We start from the raw sequence: 24,523 nt of genomic DNA, 5'->3' as shown, positions 1-24,523 counted from the left end.
AAGATACCAGTGGGAAGTGTATTTCTGTCACTGTTTCTCTCCTTTCTTAGATTTACTCTAATCCAAGAAAGACTGATAGATATAATCAGAGCACACATGTTTCTGTTGCTGGAAAAGACTGATATGTTACACCCCTCAATTAAAACAGGAAGTCAATTCTGACAAATGTAGGTTTATATCTATGCCATTTATCTTTCATTTCGAGGAGTGGGGAGCATAATTAGAGACTTGTGACTGGTGACGTGTGTTTGGGTCTGAACACTCCAGGAAGGCACACTTGAGCAATTAAAAGGGATAAAGAATCCAAAACCCCCAATGGTCCCTACCATCGCTAATTCAATGGGAAGTTAAAATGCAAACTATTCAAAATAATGTTGTCTCCATGATCGGCAGGTATGCAGGGGGAGAAGCTTTTTGCTCTTTTCCCCATTTCCAAAAAGAAAAATAAAAGATATATTTTAAAGGACTCTGTTTCTGGTTCTTGAAAGACTGGAACAGAAAGCAGCTATAAGTCCAACCCAGGGTAGACATTGCATGGCTAAGGCAAGTGGGTTACAGAGAGGAGATGCAGCTGCCTTCTGCAGATACTTGGTCATTCTGAACAGATCTCCCATTTGTGAGCTTCTAGGAAATGCCTCACTCCAGTACTCTTGCCTGGAAAATCCCATGGATGGAGGACCCTGGTGGGCTGCAGTCCATGGGGTCGCGAAGAGTCGGACACGACTGAGCGACTTCACTTTGATTTTCACTTTCACGCATTAGAGAAGGAAATGGCAACCCACTCCAGTGTTCTTGCCTGGAGAATCCCAGGGACGGGGGAGCCTCATGGGCTGCCGTCTATGGGGTCAAACAGAGTCGGACACGACTGAAGTGACTTAGCAGCAGCAGCAGCAGGAAATGCTTTTCCATTTCAATTCAACCACATCTATGAAGAGCCCTCTATGTGCCTATCACTGTGCTAAGTGCTAAAGGAAAGAAATTGCATAAGTAGAAATTCGTAGAGAGAAGCCCAGATCAGCAAGGAGTTTGACAGGAGGAAGGAAGAGAAGAAGTGCAGGTAATGTGTGAGATCAGGCAAAAAAGACTATGAAAGTGATGAGGTGAGGCACAGGCAAGGGTTTGAGCTGTCAAGGCCAGAAGAGATTACTGGGGCCTGAGTGGGCTTCTGGAAGCAGAGTGTTTTAAATGGGAAATGCAGCTTACTGAGCGAAGGAACAGCTCAGGCATTAAAGCAGGGCACAGAGTGAAGAATGGCTTCTCTGCACTCAAGGAAGCTCTGTTTGGCTGTAGCCAGAGCAGCCTGGGAGAAGAAGCTGAGATGCAGGAGGCCCAGGAGAAGGGGTTTATCTCCCCTGCCTAGAATCCTGTCCTTTACACTGGTGCTTCCCAAACTTGAGCGTGCTTACAGTCACAGATCTCGTTAAACTGCAAAGTTTAGTTCCGGAGATCTGGAGTGGGGGCCTAAGATTCTGCATTTCTGACCAGCTCCCAGGTGGTCTTCGACTGCACTCTGAGTAACAAGCTTCTGAAATGCTATTTTTAAAGCCTTGCTAATGGGCCATCCCCTCCATAACCACCTTCAGTCGGCGTTGGCCCAAATCCCCCATCCTGTTAGGCAGAAACTCTTTCCCATGTGTCATTTCAGATGACTGCTCAAACTAGTTTCCTGGCAGACTGCCTGTATCCCACCCTCACCCCCAATACACACCCATACACAGCACACACACACAAACACACACAGACTTACTTTCCCATTTCACCTAAATGGCCATCTTTCAAGGCCCAACCCAATTATCATCTAGTGAAAATTCCATGGACAGAGAAGCCTAGCAGGCTACAGTCAATGGGGTTGCAAAGAGTCAGACATGGCTGAGCACAGCACACACAAAGAAGCTTCCTCTGATCTCAAACTCTCCCTAGCTCCATGTTTGAATTTAGATCTCTTTCTCTATGTTTTATAGTTTTGTAAATCCACTATAGATAGCACTTAACATAGCTGATTAGTGATTAAAAAAATGCACATGCACAATTTTACAGTAACCCCTTTAAATCATTTTTGCAGTATGATAGGATATGCATGGGATTCCCTGGTGGCTCAGACGGTAAAGTGTCTGCCCACAACGCAGGAGACCCAAGTTCGATCCCTAGGTTGGGAAGATCCCCTGGAGAAGGAAATGACAACCCACTCAAGTACACATATATGTTAACAGAACAAATACAGAAATATATAGAGGTCCCTCACCAGTCTGACTGCTGGAGTCTTAGTTTATTTCTGTATTCCCAGTTCCAAGACAGTGGGCTCAGAAAAGCAGATTTATTTAAATCACTCTTTCATTGTGTTGAGCTTTTATTCCACTGTCTGATCTTTCTGATCAGGGATGTTACATGCATCTATTTGTTTAATCAGCATCCATTTGTGGATTGCTAGAAATGTGCCAGGACCCAGTAAATAAGAGACCGTCCTTCTCTGAGCTTTGGCTCCGATGGCTGTATAGCAGAAATGATTAAAAAAAAAAAAAAAAAGTATTTCTTCATGTTTTCTATCAGTAAAAAAAATAAGATCAAGTATATAGAGTTCTTAACAAGACTTGGCATACAATAAGTACACAATAAATGGTAGCTATTTTAACCATCAGAAGTGTTTTTTATCAAATTAATTTTATTATTATTGTCTGCTTAGTGAGCCAAGTTTTTAAATAGACCACCTGGGAGTTTTCAGAGTCCTTAAAATGCTGTCCAGGGAACACCATGGGGACTGTGGAAGCCACTTCCAGTCTCTACCCTTTACCTTTTCCCATCTAATGAGGCTAGTTGGTAAGAAAGAATCATTACTCAGCAAGAATACTGTTCATACCTTTCCAAAGAGGAAAGACCTTGAGGTTGAACATAAAGGCCTAAGCAATATCTTTTTATGCAGAATATAGCAAATACTTCATTCCATTAAATACTGTCTGACTTTCTATCTTCAGCACCAGTCACAATAGTTATTTCTAGAAACTCAGAAATAAAGCAAACCTTGTTCTTTGGAAGCTCACAGTTTTGAGGTCTCCAAAGATATCCAAATAATTACTACTAAAATAGGCAAACTCAATGAAAGATATTTTATCCTCAAGGAGTAAGTAATCCTATTTGAGGACATTGGGGAAGGCTCACAGATACAGTGATAGGCTAGACACACTTCTGACCTCAAAGTTTATGGTCCCAGTAGGTTTGGGGAAAGGAGATTTTACAGCTGATTCCAGAAGCCTGCTTATTTCACTACTGATGACCCAGATTCAAAAATAATCAGGTAGTCCAAAGCAGTTTTTTTTTGCCACTGAGTATTAACTTCTTGCATAAAATGCCAATTATAACAACTCTGATTACTCCTGCAGTTGTACCATGATCCTTTTAATTTTTCTTTCATAGCAATCAATTGATCTGCTGCTTAATTCATATTTATTTAGATTGCAGCCATACAGATGCCTTTTGGGTGCTGCCAGGCAAATTAATATGTACATATAGAGTATAATGTATGTAAAAATGCTTTGACAACCATAAAGTGCTCTGCAAAGTGTTAGATTACTATCATTATTTCTTTTTAAGTCTCTCTACAAATAGATAAAATTTAACATCATTAATCTTAAAAGCGTTACCATGAAAAAACTGAGTTGCACGGTCTTTCTTTCTTTTTCAATCTTTTCAGTTATCTGTGTCCATTGCAAATCATGTCTGATTTCACACTTTCATAAATGGCACACCTAATTTCTAGAAGATACAAATGGATGCATGGCCTGTATTTGCAGCCTATTGATCTGTTATAAGAAAAAAAAAATGTTATGCCCATTAGCCATATAAGGAATATTAAGAGTTAGGGAATATTAAAAGTTACTGCTACTGCTAAGCCACTTCAGTCGTGTCCGACTCTGTGCGACCCCATAGACAGCAGCCCACCAGGCTCCGCCATCCCTGGGATTCTCCAGGCAAGAATAGTGGAGTGGGTTGCCATTTCCTTCCCCAATGCATGAAAGTGAAAAGTGAAAGTGAAGTCACTCAGTCGTGTCCGACTCTTAGCGACCCCATGGACTGCAGCCCACCAGGCTCCTCCATCCATGGGATTTTCCAGGCAAGAGTACTGGAGTGGGTGCCATTGCCTTCTCCTATTAAAAGTTAGGATATATTAAAATTTCTCACCAATAGTTGACCTCAAAATCATGTGTATGTATATCAATATATATACACATACATACATATATGGGGCTTCCCTCATGGCTCAGCTCATAAAGAATCTGCCTGCAATGTGGGAGACCTGGGTTCGATCCCTGGGTTGTGAAGATCCCTGCAGAAGGGAAAGGCAGGCTACCCACTCCAGTATTCTGGCCTGAAGAATTCCATGGACTGTATAGTCCTCAGAGTCATAAAGAGTCGGACACAAGTGAATGACTTTCACTTTCACACACTTATGTATGTATATATATATATACATATATGTGTATATATATACATACACACAATTCTAAGAAAAACGCTCTAATAATTTGGAGTGAGGCAAACTTACCACCCTCAGGAAATTTGGGTAGAGCCCAGTAAGCACATACAAGGTCTAGAAGCAAAAGTCAGAAACAAGTAGGAGCTGCCAAGACCTTCATTCTTCCCTCTGCTTGATCCAGCCCAGGATTTGTATTTGCAATCTTTCCACAGGTGAATGCCATGCCACACGCTGAGTGGCCTGTGTGAATTGCATCGGGCCACTCAGTGTGTGTTATGCAGACGCAGTTCACACACTCATCTCCCACTTCCCCAAATATCACAATATTTATGATTTAGAAGAACCTTAACAGTCATTGAATATAAATCCCCTATTTTAGCTAAGGAAGGAGACCCAGGGAAGGAAGGTGACTTGCTCAAGGTCACACGAGGTGATAGACCAGATGTCCTGGCTCTTGGTTTGCACCTTTTCTTTTCTCTTGTTTTCACTTCTTTGTCAGTGCTTAAGTTCAGTATCTAACCAGAACTATCTCTCCTCTTTCAGGAAATTTGCTCCCCGCTGTTCTGTGTGCAAGGAGCCTATCATGCCTGCCCCTGGCCAGGAGGAGACTGTCCGGATTGTGGCTCTGGATCGTGATTTCCATGTTCACTGCTACCGGTGTGAGGTCTGTGGTCAGCGCCCCACCCCCTGCCAGGCCATCAGAGCCAGATTTTTATAAATATCACAATTATAAAATCTAAGAGAGCCCTTAATGCCTGTGTTCATTCAACTTGGGTTTTACAGGAGACCTGTGACCCCAGTTGGAAGTGACGAGAGATTTCTTGCCCGAGGGCCATGTCATCATGTATATAGCAAAGAGCAGCAAGTCTTTCTCCTCTAATCTGGGTATCAAAAGGACACCACATTCAGAAAATGACTTCAAAGCATTTTTTTATCCTAGTCCTATGACTTGCCCAGGGCCTCTCTTTTGAAGCAGCTTTCTTGTTTTCTACCAGACCTTCTGAGTGCAGCAGTTAGCAGCTCCCCCTTCTATCTGCAAGAGATAATATGAACTACCTTATTACCACCTCCTCATGACAATGGCTCGTCTAGTCCCATGAGATTTTCCCAAGACATGGGCGGTGGGGCTGGCAGAGCTGCCCCTAGCCTCTAGGACTGCAGTAATTCCATCTACCACCTGAGCTGTAGCTGATCACCCAGTTTATGCAGTGTGCTTTGTTCGCTCCTGCAGCCCCAGTTGCATGCCTCTCTCTGGCCTTAATATGAGCAAAGAAAATAAAAAAACGTCCAGCTTTTACACTAGGTGTTATGACTAAAGAGCAATAAAAATGTCTAGCCTTAGAATTGACCTGAATTGTAAGTGTGGAAAACCTAGAGTTCACTTTGCAGTTGGAGAAACTGAGGTTCAATGGAGGCAGGCTTCCCACTATTTCTAGACACACTTGCTCTATGTGCCAACAGGCTTTGACTTTTCATGGTTTTGTTGTTTGTTCTAAGAGTGGTGTGAGATGTACCTTTTCTCCTCCCAGATGAAATGATAGCAGTACAAAATAAATTTGTGCTGCACATGTGTCTTAGAATCAAGACTGTAGAATGGGAGGAACACTGAATTAAAAGGAGGCAGACCTCCATCACCCTAGACAAATCACTTCCCTCTCCATAGCTCACTTCCCCACGTGTAAAACAGGCTTGTTCTGGATGCTCCAGTATTGGCTCCTTTGGTTCTAAGATTCAAGGTGCTAACAGTTGAGTTTCAACACTGCAGTCGACTCTGGGGTCTTTAGGGTGCCCAGGTAACGGTTAATGTTAGGTCATTAAAGGCTTAAAACCATGTCATTTATGTAATTTCTTTCTGTTTATTATGATCAAAAGGTTCTGTTTAATTCCATCACTCAGTTTCCCCAAATGTCTCTAGATCTCCAGAATATCTGCTTGTTCATTCATAAGGCTGGCCTTCTTGGGAAGAATAACTATAGGGGCCATCACTGCTGCTGCTGCTCCTGCTGTTGTGTTCTGGATGATACCCTTTTTGAACTTACATTTCATTATTTGTCAAATTCAGATAGGAACCTCAGTGACCCCCCCTCCCTTGCTGTCATAGAAGACAATAGAGGTGAGGCACACAGCAGTCGTGACCTTCTAGAAGAGTTTCTACCACAGTTAGCAAGGGCACACACCACAAGATGAAATACTATATTTTTCTTTTCCGAAGAAATTTCTGTTTCCTCTAAAGGTGAAGGTCGGCATTTAACTGTCATATAACACTTTTCAAAATGGATGCTCAGGTACTATTAACAGTAGTATAATTCTTTACAGTTATATGGCTCTTGGCATTTTTTTCAAAGTATAGTCATATCCATTTTCCTCTTTGATCCTCCTAACATCTCAGTGAGGTAGGAATTGTGGGAATAATTTTCAGAGTGGCTATTGGCCTTGCCTGCAGTGACAGAGGCAGGAGCAGAACGAATGGTGGTACCCAAGGGCCCTGTCCCCCCATCCTGCACTCATCCCTCTACACTGTGCTGTATCCTTTAGAAAGTACAATGGATCATTCCCCACTCCCCCCACCCACCCCAAACCTTAGGATTTTCTTTTCTTTCTAAAGTTGGAGTAAGTATGCAGAGCCTGTTGATGGCCCGCTGCTTAGCAGGAGTCGCTCTGCAACTTAGCTTCTGACCTGGAATTACCACAAGATTCTGTCCTTGCACTTGTATATTACTTTTGAAAAATCTTTAAATTAATCAAAAGTGATAAAGATTTATTCTCTCCTGTTCTTATTGTTTGGGTGAAGGGAAAAACTACTTGGGAGCCTAGGCCCTCGGGTTTTTCTCCTTCTGTACCTGTATTTCCTTTTGTGTGACGTCAGAAAGGTCATTTTACCCTGTTCTTGTTTATGTCCCCAGCCTCTGCTTCAACTTAATGCACATATCATATGATGTCCTGGGGAAGAGAAGAGGTAGTGATTGGCCTCTTTATGGAAGCTCTGCATGAACAGAGGAGTTTGTTTCCATTTTCACTGACATCCTTTCCCTCTGCCTTCCTTCTTCCAGGATTGTGGTGGTCTCCTGTCTGAAGGAGATAACCAAGGCTGCTACCCGCTAGATGGACACATCCTCTGCAAGACCTGCAACTCTGCCCACATCAGGGTGTTGACCGCCAAGGCCAGCACTGACCTTTAAATCCAGTCGCCTGTTTAGCGGTTAGTTGGTGGATCCGAGAAGGATGAAACACAAGAAAAATATGACAAGAGAAATAGGAAAAGAAAGGAAAGGCAATCAAGCTATGGGATGGTCTCTACTTCATCCACTATTAACCTTTCTGTAGAAACACCTAGAATATGAGATTTTTTTTTTAAGTTCTTACAATACACATTTCACAGTTAGTCATGTAGAACCTTGATAGGCCTTTGTTCCCAAGGACTTGCACATTTTTGCACGGATTATGCTCCATCCCATTCACTTCTGCATTCCTTTAACTTTTAATCCCTATGTTTGTCTCACTTTTCATCTGGTTGAATGGCTTTTTTTAGTGTGGTATTTGCTGTCACACAGTTTTTCCTGGGGAAGTCTGCCAACTCCCAGGTGCTTTTCGGCTTGAAGGCTCCATCCTATCACTTCCACACTGCCAGCGATCATAAAAGATAGTCATTCATTTTCTGTGTATTGAAAAAAATTGTCTTTTATTGCTCTAAACTAGTCATGTCCCTTGGGGAGAAAATGCACAATTTTATGTCAGGTTATAAAGAATTTAAACTGTAAATTACGTAGATTAAAAGAAGCTGAATTTGCAGCCATCCCAATTCAAAATCTATAATGACCAGTGGTGGGACTCATTTGAAAATAGATATTGGTGAGAGAGAACCAAACTTCAATATTTTTTCTGCAGAAATTACAGATGGGGTATGCTGGAAAAAGCATTTTGGGGTTACATTTGAAAAGGCATTATTATGCCTCAAATATTAAAATTTTATTTTCCATGCTACCTGGATATAATAATATGGACAGACTTGGTTTTCTCTAGAATATAACTTCCAATACTGCTCCACTTTTCATATCGGATATGTTGTGACATTTTGTTTGTTTGTTTGGGGAGGGAGGACATACAAACACAACCACCAGAATGTGTAGCTGTGTTCCTCTAGAGGAAGATCTCTATAGACAACTGTTCGTTTTTTTTTTTTTTTTTTTCCAGGCCTAGGTCCATTTTACCTGACAATTGCAAATCGGGGCACATAAAATTGTCTTGGTTTTGTTTAGTTTACCTTAAAAAGACAGGAAACTTGAAAAGGTTGTGAAACCACAGTTTCATCATTCTTATAATTCTCTGCAACTCAAAATACATATTGCAGGAGACATTTTCATATCACTGATGTGACATTTACACCACACTTTCATAGACAATCACTGAAAAGAAATTGCCTTTTTGAAGTAAAAATATGCAGAGTCTAGAATCTTTAGTCAGATTCTTTTGAGGCAATGAAATGCTTGCCTGCTAACTGCAGAACCACATACATTTTTTTTTTTTTTTAATGTTCTAACACGTTTCCTTTAAGGAAGGACCCTTCTCTTAATAGCAGGTTACCATCTTGTAAACAAAGTATTTTGGATTAAGATTTGTTCAAATCTTTTTTAAGATTAGGTCAACCTTTTTAAAAACTTTCTGCAAGTATATACTTTTAAAGTACAAAGTATTTTAAATATAACAAAAATATAGATAATAATATAATGGATCTCTGTGATACCCAGTTTAAGAAATCAAATATAACAAATATAGCTACATTCCCCCATATACCCTTCCTTGATTCCACAAAGATCTTTTTCATGATTAGAAAGTGATAAACTTTTCTAGTCTGACTTTGTTTTTTAATTTTAACACTCAGAAATGAAAAATTATTTGTGAATGTTTTGCATTGCAATCCAGACCTCAAGCATCCCAATTACATTTATTTTACTTTAGTAGGAATAATCATAAAGGTGGTTCATTTTTTTTTTTTCCAATAAGATATCCTTAAGCCTATGGCTCTTGTAAGTCAATCTGTGGCTCATTTGCTTTGGTTACCAGTTTTGTTTTAGAACGACCACAGCTAGAGCTTTTCAAAGGGTCCTTTGACCACTGTGCTTTCCTTACCTTGATTCCCTTGTCCTTGACCTCACATTTCTCATAATGTGAGATACAAGAGGTCTACTTTGGGCAGCATGTGGATTTTAGGATACAATGGCAACTGTATCACTGAATTTCTGTCTTCCAAATGAAAGGAGAGACCATGCTGATGACCTCAAAGAGTACTGACCATTAGACAATTGGGGTGATACTATCTATAATCAGCTTGAATTGCTTCAGCAATTTGTTTTTTATGAAATACTTGGGGAAAAAATATATCTTTTGGTCAAAAGGAAAGAGCCCAATTTATTGAGGGGTGGAGTTTATCTCTTAAAATACAGTCTTATGAATTTTGCCAAAAGAGGGAGGATTTATGAAATATTTATACTATAAAAATGCAGTAACATTCTACTTGTTGGTTACAAGTTGGTTTAAGTTCTTATGTAACTGAATGTTTACATGCCAAGAAAAAAGAGAGTTATAAGAAAAGGCTGTTACAGGCCCCTCACTGTGACACTGCCAGAATAGTGCTTGCTTACAATCTTTATAGTGCGTTTTTATCACGTAACCTCAGAGTATCTTTACCAAAGATTTTTAAAGTAAATCTCTTTTTAATATAGACTTATCATACTTTTATAATAATGAATGTGCACACCTACATATACAGAATATTTAGATTTAGATTTTTTTCTTTCACAAGGTTTAAGGAAAGGATCCTAAAATATTTTATTTCAGGATTTCTTAATTATATGATTTATATTGCTTTCTTGTCTTCTATTAATCATTTGGTATCAGCAATGCCAAATCACTCTTTACTGTTTTAGCTACATGAAATGATGCCTATAACAGATATAAAGATCTAGTGCCTTAAGGATTATAATTCTACTGTCTTATGATATGTTGTCTTGATTGTTATCATTTAAAGACATAGATAATAGAAAAAATCATAGAGTCTATAAGAGAAAGCTTGTAAAAATATACTAAAAAATATACTGGTTTTTAAAAAAATTGTCACAAACAGAAATATTTGGCAATTCCATGTAACATGAGAGACATGGAAAAGGAGAAAAAACCCACTATGTCCTGGGCTCTGCAGATTGTTTTATAGTCAGGTTTCTCCACCACCTGGATCCCCAGCTCAGACTGACTCAGTATGGAGTCTCATCTGTGAACAGATTGGCCTTTAAAACTCAAAATAAGTCATATGTTCCAGCTAAATGCATCAAAGCTTTGAGATCCTGGACGTCTCTGCAGCCCAATGATGTGGGTTCTTTTTCCTTTCATTAAAAAATTGTTTTTACCAGAGCAACTTCTCTGATCAAAATGACTTCGTTGTGTGTATGCTGATGAATACAGAGGAGATATAAACACTATAACTGTTTCCTCACTATCTAAGATTCTGCAGAGATGTTTGCGATGATGTTTCAAGTATATAATATTCTAATTGCATTTAAACAAGTATTTTGTATTTGGGTTCAGGGGAAGGAAGAGAGCATTTTACCATGGGGCTGTCGTAGAGGGTTTATGGAATATAGACAGGACTCTGAAAACACAACTCCCAACAGTTTTCCTAGTTAATAAAAATCCTATTAATGTGAACCAGCCAGGAATAACAGTGTTATTTCTATTTGATATGGTTTAGGCGTCTCTTGTCAAATCTGCATTGGGGCTGCCCCTTGATCCCTCCATTATCAAGTTTTGAAGGGTGTTGGGGAAACCATGGCAGCTGCTAGGAAGATCAGGGAAACACTGATGTAACCTCACAGCCTCTCACCATTTCTCTTGGCTTGGAAAGGCTTTTTTTTCCATATACATTTCTAGAAATATTGCTATGCTACCTTAGTATTTCACATTTGTAGTTTAAACAAGCGATTGTCCATCTGTTGCCTAGAGCTTCAGTACATGTGTGTTATGAATGAAATATGACAGCATGTTCCATACCCTGCTTTAGCCATCTGTAGGAAACCAGGAGGCTGGAAAAGATATACCTCTGCAAAATGTGCCTCAAGTTCATTTCCTAAGATCGCTCTTTTGGTGCACTTTCACGGGAGACAATCAGAGAGCAACATGCATTTGTGCCTTATTTTTAAAGAAAACTTTACACTACTATGAATGCTCCTCTGAAGAGTCTTCACATAAATAACCCTCCCAAATCTCAAAGATGTACTCATTGAAAAGTCAAAATCCAGAGATGTCTGAACTCTTCATCTTAATGTATTCTAGCAGTATTTCTGTTCTCGCCATCTCTTGGGAAGTACCTTATGGTACTAAATTAGGAAAACATTTTTAAGCATTCTTATGCCACAGGTGATGTCTTAGGTGTTGTTAGTGAGTAAGTGGTCTTATTTAGTGGTCTTACTCTAGTTTTAGTCAGCAATGAAGACGTACTTCCACTTGATCTATTCAGCATACCGCTTTAATTGCCACAGTCTTTTGGTTTGCTGTTTTTTATTTTTTTTAATTTTAATAGTATACAGAACCAGTTGAGGATCTTGGTTCTGAGTCATTATTATGGTGCAATCATGAATATATCAGGTCAAGTCATTTCCTTGTCAGGTAACTTTTCTCACAAGGCTGTTATTTGCTGCATGCTGTGTTCAGTTGCTCAGTCGTGCCCAACTCTTCGTGCCCCCGTGGACTGTAGTCTTCTAGGCTCTTCTCTCCGTGGAATTTTCCAAGCAAGAATACTAAAGTGGATTGCCATTTCCTCCTCCTCCTTCCTGACCCAGGGATCGGACTGGTATCTCTCATGTCTCTCCTGCATCGGCAGGTGGATTCTTTACCACTCTGCTGCCTGGGAAGCCTGGCTGTTGTTTAGTTTGCTTATTGTTTCAGCCTTTAAAAAGTGATCTGATTAAAGCTGTGTGACCTGGTGAGAGTTCTCTCTCCCTCCCCCTCTCCCCCTCCCTCCTTGTCTCCTTCTTATTCCTTAACATTTCTACTCATTAGTGTTATCCTGATTGGACTTTTCATAAATAAATTAAATCAGTACATTACAATCCTTATGGAATTATGATCATATTAGGAGAAGAATTGTACCGCAAAATATATGCAGCATCCATAAATCCTTTCTTTAGAAAGGCATATTTTTCCAAACTGTGTTTATTCATAAAGTGAGGTGAGATAATAGAGTCTTTGGGTTTTATTTTAATGAGTTTTCATCAGGGATTCAGATCACAGAGTTCTTGGCAAATTCATTTATGACTGGCCTACTTTTCTCAGCTATAGGCAAAGTGATCTTTCTAAGACTAGCTTAAGGTTTTTTGTTTTTTTTTTTTAATCCTAAGCATTTTGACCAACAAGACAATCGTGTTCTTAAGTGATGGCATGTTATTTTAGATCAATGAAACTTGAGAATTTTCCATATTATCCTTCTGGAATTTTTACACGTATCAGCATTTTTTCCCATGACAATCATATTAAACCCTAATACTTCAGGCACGGTATTTTACAGGGAATAGATCAGCAATAGTTTTTCCTGAAGCACATGTTACAGACTTGTAGTCTTATAAAAACTAACCTGAAAAGGATCTGGATTTCTCAGTAACGCATTTTCTTAAAATTTGAGTCTGAGATTCTTTTGAACTCTGGCTAATACTGATCAAAAACATGCCCTCTGTGTCTGTTTTTTATAAATTTGTTTGGAAAAAGCTTATAATTCTAGGAATGGATTTCCATTGTTGATTTTTGTCCTTAATGTTGTCTACAAGTTGACCTTGATTTTCCTTTTTGGGAAGGTCACATATGAGAAAAGTAAAAGCATATCTAATATATACAATCAATACACAAATGAACTTACCCAGTTTTAATAATAGTCACAGTGAATATATTGTTTTGATAAATAGGTTTTTCTGCTTGTTTGTTTTGTTTTGTTTTTTAACCGGTCTCCAAGAAGAGAGGAATACGGAGGGAAGGAAGAATTTGAGAGAAGGGGAAGGTCACAATTAAAACACTGACATGAGGATTCTTATAGAATGTAACTCAGAATTTTCACAGAGGTTTTAAGGATTGGCAGTTGTAGCTTTTTAAACAAATAAAATATATTTCTAAGTTTATGAAGTGTTTAAAAATCACTGTGGCTAACACTGTATTTTTCCCTTGTCAGAAGAGAATTAAAAGGAGAGCTCTTTCTCTGTGGCATGGCCATCACCACACAAGACTCTGTAATATATTCACTTCATCCCTTTGCAAGAGGGCCATAGCTCACTCTCCTGTGACAGATGGCGATGCCTATTCTTACATAGTCTTAAGCAAGCTCCAGTACACCCTAAGCATCTCTAAAGGTTAGAGGTTTCTGTTTTCACACACTGAGTATCTCATCCTTTCCAATGTAGGTACCTGGTGAGCATAGTAAACAGGAGTTGCCTTGGTCTGTGGATCTCTTGTTCAAATCCAGTCATGCGCTTTCTATAATGCCCTGCCTACACAGCTATACTGGAATTGATTTGTACCTTTTCTCCTTTTTAGTTGCAAGCACAGAAAACTAACATTAGATTACTAAGTTCAAAGAAGAATAAATATAAAATGGCGTATTTTCCTATCAGTATAGAAAGGAAGGACCCTTACTCCTTTCTCTATTTTACTTTCCTGGCCCCTGTGCAAAAAAAGTTGTAGACACTATTTGTGTTATCCAACATACATGTGGCTTATTTTGTGGAAAGTTGTGTGGAAGATGCATTTTATTAAACTCATTGACTTTTCTCCTATGAAGTTACAAAAACGAAATTGCTAAAATCTTTTTTCTTTATTTCTGATTGTTGCATAATTTACAACAGTTTCTAACTACCCTAATAAACCTCTCTCATTCTAACCCTTATTATAAGCACAAGTTTTGTAACATTCTATAAGCAAAAGTTAGATATACTAGAAAGAAGAGGGAAACCCATAACTGCGTCTTTTGTAATACTTTAAGATGGTTGCATTAATCCTTACCCACTATGTGCTTGCTACTTTTTTCAATAAACTAATTCACTTAATGGGCAAGTGGAAACATCATTCACCTTCCTTTGCTAGACATTGACCTAACAGACCCAAACAGAAGTCTTATTAAATGACACACACAACTACACAAAACTGTAGCTTCTAAATTCAGTTTTCAGCCCCAAGAGCAGAATGATCTACCAAGATTAACACTGATTTCACTGTGTCATCTTCTGTTCTACACCAGCGTAGAAGGCTATAGCCAACCCCAAGCCTCAGTGCTGTTCCTAGACAAACATAGGCTCATGGGTCTTTTAAGGACCTGAATCTCCTATTACTTTCCCAACAAGTCACCATTCCACATCTTTTCAGAGCTCGCTAGTTTGTAGTACTATTCATGGCAGTCCTTCTACTATTGGGGCAGCTTTTTTCTACCAAAGTTCTTCCTCATGTTAAACAAAATTCGGCCTCTGGAGCTATGCACAGGAAGTCTAAGGTCTATATCTTTGCCTCTAGGTCAGATACCACTCTTTCAACTTTTCCTCATTTATCAACATAGTATCAAGTTCAATCATCCATTTGCTTCTCCTTCGAACAGTTAGACCCAACAATATTTTCTAATTTTATTTCAGTCTACTAAGTGAAATGTAGCCAGCTCTTTGGGTCAGGCTAGGTAAAAACACCCTGTCGGACACGACTGAGTGACTTCACTTTCACTTTTCACTTTCATGCACTGGAGAAGGAAATGGCAACCCATTCCATTGTTCTTGCCTGGAGAATCCCAGGGACGGGGGAGGCTGGTAGGTTGCCGTCTATGGGGTCGCACAGAGTCAGACACGACTGAAGGGACTTAGCAGCAGCAGCAGCAGGATTGAAAGTAAATGGAATTGGAATCGTTGAAAGGAAACTGATATTCAATGTGGAAATTTCCCCCAAGGACTCAGACCCAGGAGAGTGAAAACTGGATGAGGTTAGATCTCGCTTGTGTGTAAAACAGTCCTCTTACTCTGTGTACTTCACTGTTTTTGATGTTACCAAAGTCAACATAGGGTTCAGTTCAGTTCAGTCGCTCAGTCGTGTCCGACTGTTTGGACCCCATGAACCGTAGCATGCCAGGCCTCCCTGTCCATCACTGACTCCCGGAATCCACCCAAACCCATGTCCATTGAGTCAGTGATGCCATCCAACCATCTCATCCTCTGTCGTCCCCTTCTCCTGCCCTCAACCTTTCCCAGCACCAGGGTCTTTTCAAATGAGTCAGCTCTTCGCATCAGGTGGCCAAAGTATTGGAGTTTCAGCTTCAACATCAGTCCTTCCAGTGAACACCCAGGACTGATCTCCTTTAGGATGGACTGGTTGGATCTCCTTGCAGTCCAAGGGACTCTCAAGAGTCTTCTCCAACACCACAGTTCAAAAGCATCAGTTCTTCCACACTCAGCTTTCTTTATACTCCAACTCTCACATCCATACATGACCACTGGAAAAACCATAGCCTTAACTAGATGGACCTTTGTTGACAAAGTAATATCTCTGCTTTTCAATATGCTGTCTAAGTTGGTCATAACTTTCCTTCCAAGGAGTAAGCATCTTTTAATTTCATGGCTGCAATCACCATCTGCAGCAGTCTTGGAGCCCAGAAAAATAAAAGTCAGCCACTGTTTCCACTGTTTCCCCATCTATTTGCCATGAAGTGATGGGACCGGATGCCACGATCTTAGTTTTCTGAATGTTGAGCTTTAAGCCACTTTTTCACTCTCCTCTTTCACTTTCATCAAGAGGCTCTTTAGTTCTTCTTCTCTTTTTGCCATAAGGGTGGTGTCATCTGCATCTGAGGTTATTGATATTTCTCCCTGCAATCTTGATTCCAGCTTGTGCTTCCTCCAGCCCAGCGTTTCTCATGATGTACTCTGCATATACGTTAAATAAGTAGGGTGACAATATACAGCCTTGACGTACTCCTTTTCCTATTTGGAACCAGTCTGTTGTTCCATGTCCAGTTCTAACTGTTGCTTCCTAACCTGCATACAGGTTTCTCAAGAGGCAGGTCAGGTGGTCTGGTATTCCCCTCTCTTTCAGAATTACATAGGGAGTGGGCTAGTATTTACATATGTCATCCATTAGATTCCCACTTCTTGGTCCATGTTCAACCCTTTCACTTTGTCCTTGTCTTTTCAAGAATGAAACATTTCTTGTCCGTGTTCCTATACTGAATATGCAAAAAGAGTTCTGGACTCTTTATAGGTTCCACATAAATATTTCTGGCTAGTTTGGTTTTTGAGATTTGCTTGCATTTTTCTGGGCTCAAATGTTAGTACCTAGAGTTGTTACACTCTTGATGAAGTGAGCAGCTTCACCACTCAATCATTTAAGAACTACCCTGAAGAGTCCATGTTTTCTCTATACTTTTGTCTTTCTAACAAATTCATCTCTTGCTCATACCCTCCATTTAATAATCGCTTTAAGAGAATCAGCCCCTAAGTAACTTTGATTAAAGTCAACTGCAATAAAATCAGATAGGTTCAGTCTGCACTCCATAGGAAGTGATAATAGCTTCAGGAAAAGTAATTCTTCCCAGTGACATCAGTTAAATCTTCATGGAAGAGTGAACTTAAAAATCTTGATTCACTGGTTTGATTTAGAAGTTTAGAGAAGACTGTGTAAAGCACCAGAAACAAAAGGAAAGCATAGGTTATTTTCAGAGAAGATCCTCCACTTTAAGTATAGCTCATTCTAGAATGTCCTTCACAGAAGAAAAGGTTTCCAGATATTCAGGGTCAGTGAGAAGGGAAAGACATAGAGCAAGATTGATTCCGTTTGCTTTTTCATCTCTGTGTAATTTTAAGATAGGAAAAGTTGTCAAAATATAATCCAGCTCAGACAGTATGAATAGGAATCTTTTTTGGTAATGTACAAAATGTACATTTTCATTGGTTCTTAGCTACATAATCTACTCTTTCACCAAGCACCCCTATCTTCTGAGCCTCTACAGTATGACAAGCAGGACACCGTATTTTCCTGTTGCTTCTAGGTCCATGATTGTAAAGGACTCCACATTTGTCTATTCCACTTGGTGTTAAAATTCCCTCATGTATGTACTGATAAGTGAAAATCCAGGCTCTGCTTGAGCATCCCCTGCATCAGGGAGCTCTTATTTCTTAAGTTCTTCCACTCCCTCCATTGTACTTGGTTCCAAGCTCCCAGAACCAGTCTTTGGGGCTTACGTGCTCCTTGGTGCCACACAAAATTAATCTCAGTACATAATAAAACATTGCTTCCTCCCTGTTTTCCTTCCTAACCTATTTTGCTTTTGGCAACACATTTCTTTAAAAAATAAACTGTGGTTTTTTGGGGGATCTTTTTTTGGTTTTTTTTAGCTGAAGATTATTAAAAAAAGCTTTAAATATCCTTAAAAATAGTCTGAAGGTTTTTCTGAGGGTCAGGTTTAAGAGTATGAGTTTTGGGTTGCAGTTCTTACTTTCTTATTCAAAAGAAAAACTATCCTGACAGTTGTTACACAGCTTCATGCCTTCCCCCACTAACTAATCCGTGAAACACTCTCCCGTTATCCAGGCTGTTGATAATGACCTTAAAATGCTGGGAAATGTCAGCGTGATTTCCACTTCTAACAAGGAAAATGTCAAAAGCAGAAGATGCTGGTTCTGTTGAAAAGCATTACCTCTAGCCAGTTGTTCTGTGTGAAAGGAAGTAGGTTACATTATGTTGCAGTTTTATATCGAAATTTATACACAAGTTCAGTACAGTTGAAACATGGCGTTAATTACAGTTTATGCCACATGTCTCAAAATCCTAAATTCAAAACTTCAAAAGTTATTTAGAAGATGTTGGCTAAATCCATACAGTGTGCTTGTTCCAAAGACATTTGTAACCAAAGATAGATGGGAAGTAGAAAGACAGCCAGAACACTATACCAGGCACTCGCCATATATTAGTGGTCTCTGGGACGATAAGACTTGCAGGTTCTTCCACCCCAGCCTTGACTCCAAGAGCCCTATTGGCAGAAGCTGTCATCAGTCTCCTGGGCAGGGGGCTTTCCAAGCTCTAAAATAATAATTCCTAAGATAGTTTACAAACTGCTTTCGCACATGAAACAGCTCTGGGAGGAAGGTTATTAATAGCCCTATCCTGAAAGAGAAAGCCAAGGCTCAGAATGGTTAAGTGACTTGCCAAAAGCAATAAGAGCTGATAAGTGGCAGACCTGGGGACGTACCCAGGTCTGGCAAGTCCAGTGTTCTCTCCAGTGGCTGCTTTCAGGGCACCACATACCTCAGAGCATGCTGGATGCCTCTTACAGACCCCCGGGGCCCCTGTTTGAAGGCATCCAAGAAATTCACACCGATCACCCAGCTATCAGGTGGCAGAGGCATATGGGCGCTGTGGGGTTTGAGACCGTTCAAAGCGTGCGTGCATTTTCTGTGTCTTCTCGTGGGAGACTGCTCGGCAGTCTGTCTGATTGGCAGTGTGACGGAGCCAGTGAGGAAGGGCACCGCGAAGAGCAAACACTGGCACTGAAGCACACTGCAGCAGATTTCCCCGGAGACTCCGGTTTACTTTACATTAACTGAAAACCTCTCTGGAACTGTGAGGTTCCGAATATCAACGGAGGCCACGCATTTAGAATTCAGTGGCGACACACAGAAGTGAGTTGATCCTTAAGACATTTTTCTCTTATGTGGGCTTTGATTTATGCCCCACAGAGGCAGGAACTTCTGCAGGTAAACAATGCATGTTGTCCTCTCTCTCAGCTCACATTTATCAGGGCCCCACCAAGTGTATGTCATAGCATCAGGCCGAGCCAACCAAGTGACCTTGACCTTGAAGTGTCCGTGAAAAAGTGCTATGGGATGGATCGTGATTCTGCCACTTGCCTTTTGCTGTTTGAGAGCCTGGGCTTCCCTTCCTGTTGTCATTTTGTGTTTCCTGTGGGCTTATCATGGGGAGTTTGGTACTGTTGTTTCCAGAATGCTTACTTGGAAGCCAGCCTGTATGTTCTAGAACATGAAATGTGGCGGTTCAACACCTGGGTATGCCTCCTCTTGAGCAGCATCTGTCTGGAAACAGTGCCTTTTGATGTGTCCTCTTGGGTTTTCAGTTCCTCTCATTTCTAATTGTAGTTGTTTGACTTGAAGTTAAAATCTGTTAACTGAAAAATATTCTTTCTTCATCTGAGTTAAATCTACTGCAGGGAACCTTAAAATGAGCTTACCTAATATGCTTTCTAGGCATCTTCTTTCCCAGGAGGCTTCCATCCATCAAATCGGTCTCATTATCCTTCTGCTAAATTCTCTGGGATTAATGAGGGCCGAGTTAAATAACAAGTGGCTTCTCACCCCTTTCCAGTCTGCACACCTGGGAAATACAGGTGGTGCCAGGGGGCAGCAGCTGAATGGCTTTGGCTGAGATGACATTCAGACACCGGGAAGGAGCCTCATTTTCCAGTGAGGTTTGATTAATGTTATGATTGATGGAGTGGAAAATGATTCTTGTAAAATCAATGATGTACCCCGCCCCCCCCCCCCCCCCCCCACACACACACAGGAGTGGATTAGCAGAAGAAGCACTTTGAGAACTCTTCAGAATTTTCTAGGTAGGTATGCCTGAGCTGAGACTCACTTGGGTGGAACCTGTGATGTCTTAGACAAGGAATAAAAGGACAGTGAAGTTTTGAATATGAAAAAGCAGCTCATTAAAAAAAAATAAAGACAGCCATAAACTCCAGTTTATCTTTACGTAATATAAAGGAAATTATGAATGCATTTTTTTCTTCCTCCATTGTACACAATGTTACCCCTCATAACTAGGAAAAATACAATTGTGTTGTCTTCAGAACACTCACCCGTGCATCTGCATGCACACATGCTCACACACTCACACACACTATCTCATACACACACACACATCTTCCAAGAAAGCTGATGCCTCAAAAAGGAAATCTTATTTTAAAACACTTGGATTTTTCAGGCCAAGAAACTAATAATTCCTAGACCTGACCCAATTTTGTGACTGCCAAAAAAGAAAAGAAAAAGCTATTTAAATTTTGTACGGATCCATTTATCTTTTAGAGTATGCCAAAGCAATTTGAGGTGGGGGTGGAAACTAAGGTATTTATCTCTGCAGCTGGAGTCTCTATGTATCTATCTGCTGGGAGTCCCATAAGAACAATTCTTGGGTGATTATTATTGATACATTGTGTTGCCGCTTTCTCCAGTGCCTGCTTTCCTTCCTACTCTTGTTTAAGAATAAGAGTTGCTTTTTTAACTCCTTGTCCTCCATCATGAAGGAGTAAATATTAAGCCTAAAGACTTCCCTCACCAAATCATTTCACTCCATTTCTGAACTAATTTAGAAAGTGCAAAAGAGGGAGAGCTAGCTTTTCTTGGATACATTTTCTCTTTTTCTTCTTTCTCAGGAGACAAATATAAAGGGAAAAAATCCAGTTCCTTTTCATCTCTTTGGGTGACAGTTGATGATCCCTTAGTAATTATAAACTAGAAGTAGGAGAATAGCATGGCCAGGTTATGATGTATCTGCCAACATGTTTCATTCCTTCAAATTCAGACTTTGAGAGGAAACGGGATTTTATCATTTAAATGCAAACAATGGGAATGACCTCATGTTTTAACTTTGTCACAGAAAAGGTGAGTTGATATTTGGCAGTGTTTGCATTTCACTAACCCTCTGTGCCTTCTGCTTAGTTTTTAGATGAATGCTATTACAATAACATATCAGGATGAAATTACCAAAAAGTGTTAAGTGCCTTGGACCTGCCTCACTAGATAGCAATTTGAAACTGGAGTAAACCATGCCAGCCTTCTTACTTAACTGAAATGTCTGAACCAAGGGTTGAAAGACCAGTAGTTTATAATGAAGTCACTGAAAAATCATTTTAAATAACTTTCTTCTTTTTGGTACCTTTTATTCTCTTGGGAAAGATGATGAGCAAATTATCCAAGAATTAATTCTTATTAAACAGTCAGAATATCCTCCCCCCAAAAAAAATCTGAATTTGTCCTCATTAATTTTCAAGAAACATATGAAAAAGCAAATAGAATTAGAGATGGCATTGATTGTCTGATTATTTAACACAAATGAAATTTTGTGATTTAATGTGCCTTAAGGGAAATGTAAAACTTTCACAACAGGATTTTTTGAACTTTTACTGTGTTATCTATGCAATTAATTACTTTGCTTTTTATTTTGTCTTTTAAACTTCACCTTTATCATTTGTTAAACAGACTTGGGGCTGCCTCCTTTTCTACTGGGAGCATGTGCAGTTATGAGATGCACCCCCCCCAAAAAAGGAAGGGAAAAGAAAGAACTTTCTGGTAGCAAATCTGTGCCGTGAAGTAGATGTGACATGAAGATGCAAAGCGGGAGGATAGTAATTTTCTCTGAGCTGCACACACCAGCTTTTATTTCATGGCTTTGTCACAGGCTTTTCTCCTTCTGTGCTGTCACCTTTGAGAAAAACGATTGCACCTTCTCCAAGTCTGCCTTTTAACAGCTACAGTTGAGTTGGCAAGACTTCCCCAGCTCTGAATATAGCCATTTGCCGACTCCGGCCTCTTTGCGAGACTGACTCAAATCTGTGATCTTCTGTTCAGCATACACATCAGCAAAGTGAGAAGATGAGCACTAAATATAGGCTCTATTAACTTTACTTTTAGATTTACTGCCTTCAAAAAGTGCCTATTCTGAGAAACATAGACGTTCTTCCTACATATGTATGTACACACGGTACCCAGAGTCATACCGTGCAGCCTTCAAAAACACACCATCGAAAGGAGTAGGTGCTAAGATAAGGAAACCTTGCCAAATGGAAGAAAGTCACTCATTTCCAATATCCCCTCCCGAGTGGCACCGTGAAACAGGCTGCAAGCACATTTCCTGAGCATTCCTTGCTGATACAGCCACTTTATATTTTTATCCTACTGGATGGTGGCATATTGCTGAGGTTTCCTGTACTCTACTTCAAGGGAATAGATTATGCTTCATGGAATTGGAACATTTAGTCAGGAAAAAAAGGTTGTTTAAGAGAATCAATGAGCCAGGGCCTCTATTAGGATATGTGTCATATGTGTGTTTTATAAACTTAGCATTGGTGAGCTTAGAATGTCAGCACATTGCTTCTCCTTTTATCTCTCAGGCTCACATCAGTGAAAACTAAAGTCTTGGCTCTGACAATTGGAGGCTCAGGGGGCCAAATGCCCTTGCCAGATCCTTAGAGCATCTTTACTTTGACTCCTAAAAATAGTAGCACATGCTATTTACTGGCTTTTGCTTCCATGGTTCTGTCACTGATATAACAACTGTAGATATTGTCAATGGAGCAGCAGCTCAGCCTACAAAGTTGGATTCCTACCCAGCTGTGGCAATAAGAGAGGGTCCAGACCAACGGGGCAAAGTAGACTATGTATGATTTTAGGAAAAGGGTTGAAGGGAGGACGTGCTTCCAAAAAAGATCTTTCTCAATGTGTCGTCTGACTCAACCAGCTGGCAGATTACACTTGCCAAGTCGCTCTCTTCCCTTAGAAGTCAGTTAGCTCCATGTTTGCTTGATTCTGTCTCTGCTTTGGAAAGGCAAGTTACCTCCAGTGGGCCTTTCCCCAAGGAAGCTCTTGCCATCCTCTTGGTCACAAAGTTGTCTCCTATCCCACCCAATTTCACAACAGGAAGTAAAGGGAGACAAGCAATGGAAGGTGCTTCCTGTGTCATCGACATCAGTCACCATTCTACTTTCCATCTAAGGGGCTCCACTGCTTAAACTAGGGAGGAGGGCAGAACGGATCATGGTTTTATCATTACTAGAGTGTGGACCATCTTTCCTTAGTTGTCTTCATTTTATGAGATGACTTGTCTCCTTGAAGAAAAGTGATACTCTTCTCTAAAACTGTCTGCTCTTCCTGTTCATGTTCTTGTTATGTTTTTACTTTATTCAGTTTTAAACACTAGTCACTTTCTATTTTGTTAGAGAAAAATGTGCTAGATAAGAGTTTGGAAATCTCCACGATATCAAAAGGGGCATTGGAATACCACAGAGTTTTTTCTCCTTGGAAACAAGATAGACTGGGAAAGATACAGCATGGTTTTGCTCCAGGTTTCAACCTGATCACGACTATGAGAGAGTTTTATGTAAACGTTAAGTGGTATTTACAAAAAGATAGATCAGGGAAAAGAGGGGTTAAGCCAGGTTTTCTCTATGCTAAATGTGTCAAAGAACAAGAATTTCCTACTAACTAGAATCATAGCCCCACCATGATTGCTACAAATCTGAATAGCATTCTCTGACTTAGGGAAAGCGACACAAAAAACACGTAGAGAACATGCCTTTTTTCACATATATGATACTGACAGAGCCATGGTATTCCCAAAATGCAGATTTCTCTTTTTTATTCTTAGCAAATTACATCGCTCCTCTACATCATGAACCATCACTGACAAGTCCAACATAGCCCTCGTGGTTCCTTGTAAAAGTAAGAGAATAAAATCTGTTATAAGCAAGTGATTTGGGTTATTTTCTTTTGTATTTATACATTACCACCTCTATTAAATCATGTTTAAATTTACCCTCTATCAGTTTTTTCTATCAATTGTTTTTCCAATGCTCTATAAGAATAAATATGAAAATCGTATTCCTTTTTTCTGTTAAAAAATTGCAACTATGTTATTATATTTAGAAATCCAATAAAGTTATTACATTTACTTGCTTATGTGTGGAATTCTTTTTGAGCTGGATAATCCCTGTCTCTTTCCCCCTAACCTCTTTTACTGTGATTCATTTTTTACATCATTTGCTTTCCATATGGTCTTCTGAGAAAGGGAACGTCTCTCAAAAGAAATATGATGCCAACAAGAATATGAAGGCACCCACTCTTTTCCACTGTTAGCACAGAACATCTTAAGGTTAGACATGTTCTAGAATTAGTTGACCACTTTGTCTTAAACTTTCAAGTAAAGAACTTTCCCCTTTTAAGTTGGATCCAAGCAAATCAGTTCCTGAGTTGTACGTGTGGTGGG

At 39.8% G+C, this 24,523-nt stretch overlaps 1 protein-coding gene across 11 annotated transcripts in view; it reads left to right on the top strand.

The window, feature by feature from the left end:
• The window catches only part of LPP (LIM domain containing preferred translocation partner in lipoma), a 758,565-nt gene extending 734,357 nt beyond the window's left edge, over positions 1-24,208 (top strand). For all 11 annotated transcript variants that reach the window (XM_019958232.2, XM_070802158.1, XM_070802171.1 and 8 more), the window contains 2 exons: positions 5,012-5,132; positions 7,519-24,208. In XM_019958232.2, the coding sequence (XP_019813791.2) occupies positions 5,012-5,132; positions 7,519-7,647 (250 nt within the window). In that variant the 3' untranslated portion in view covers positions 7,648-24,208. The remainder of the gene's footprint in view (positions 1-5,011; positions 5,133-7,518) is intronic.
• Positions 24,209-24,523: the final 315 nt, after the last annotated feature.

This window comes from Bos indicus, chromosome 1 (genome assembly GCF_029378745.1).
Source record: "Bos indicus isolate NIAB-ARS_2022 breed Sahiwal x Tharparkar chromosome 1, NIAB-ARS_B.indTharparkar_mat_pri_1.0, whole genome shotgun sequence".
Classification (NCBI taxonomy): domain Eukaryota; kingdom Metazoa; phylum Chordata; class Mammalia; order Artiodactyla; family Bovidae; genus Bos; species Bos indicus.
The sequence above is the reverse complement of the archived record's forward strand: the minus strand, read 5'-3'. Positions and strand labels throughout refer to the sequence as shown.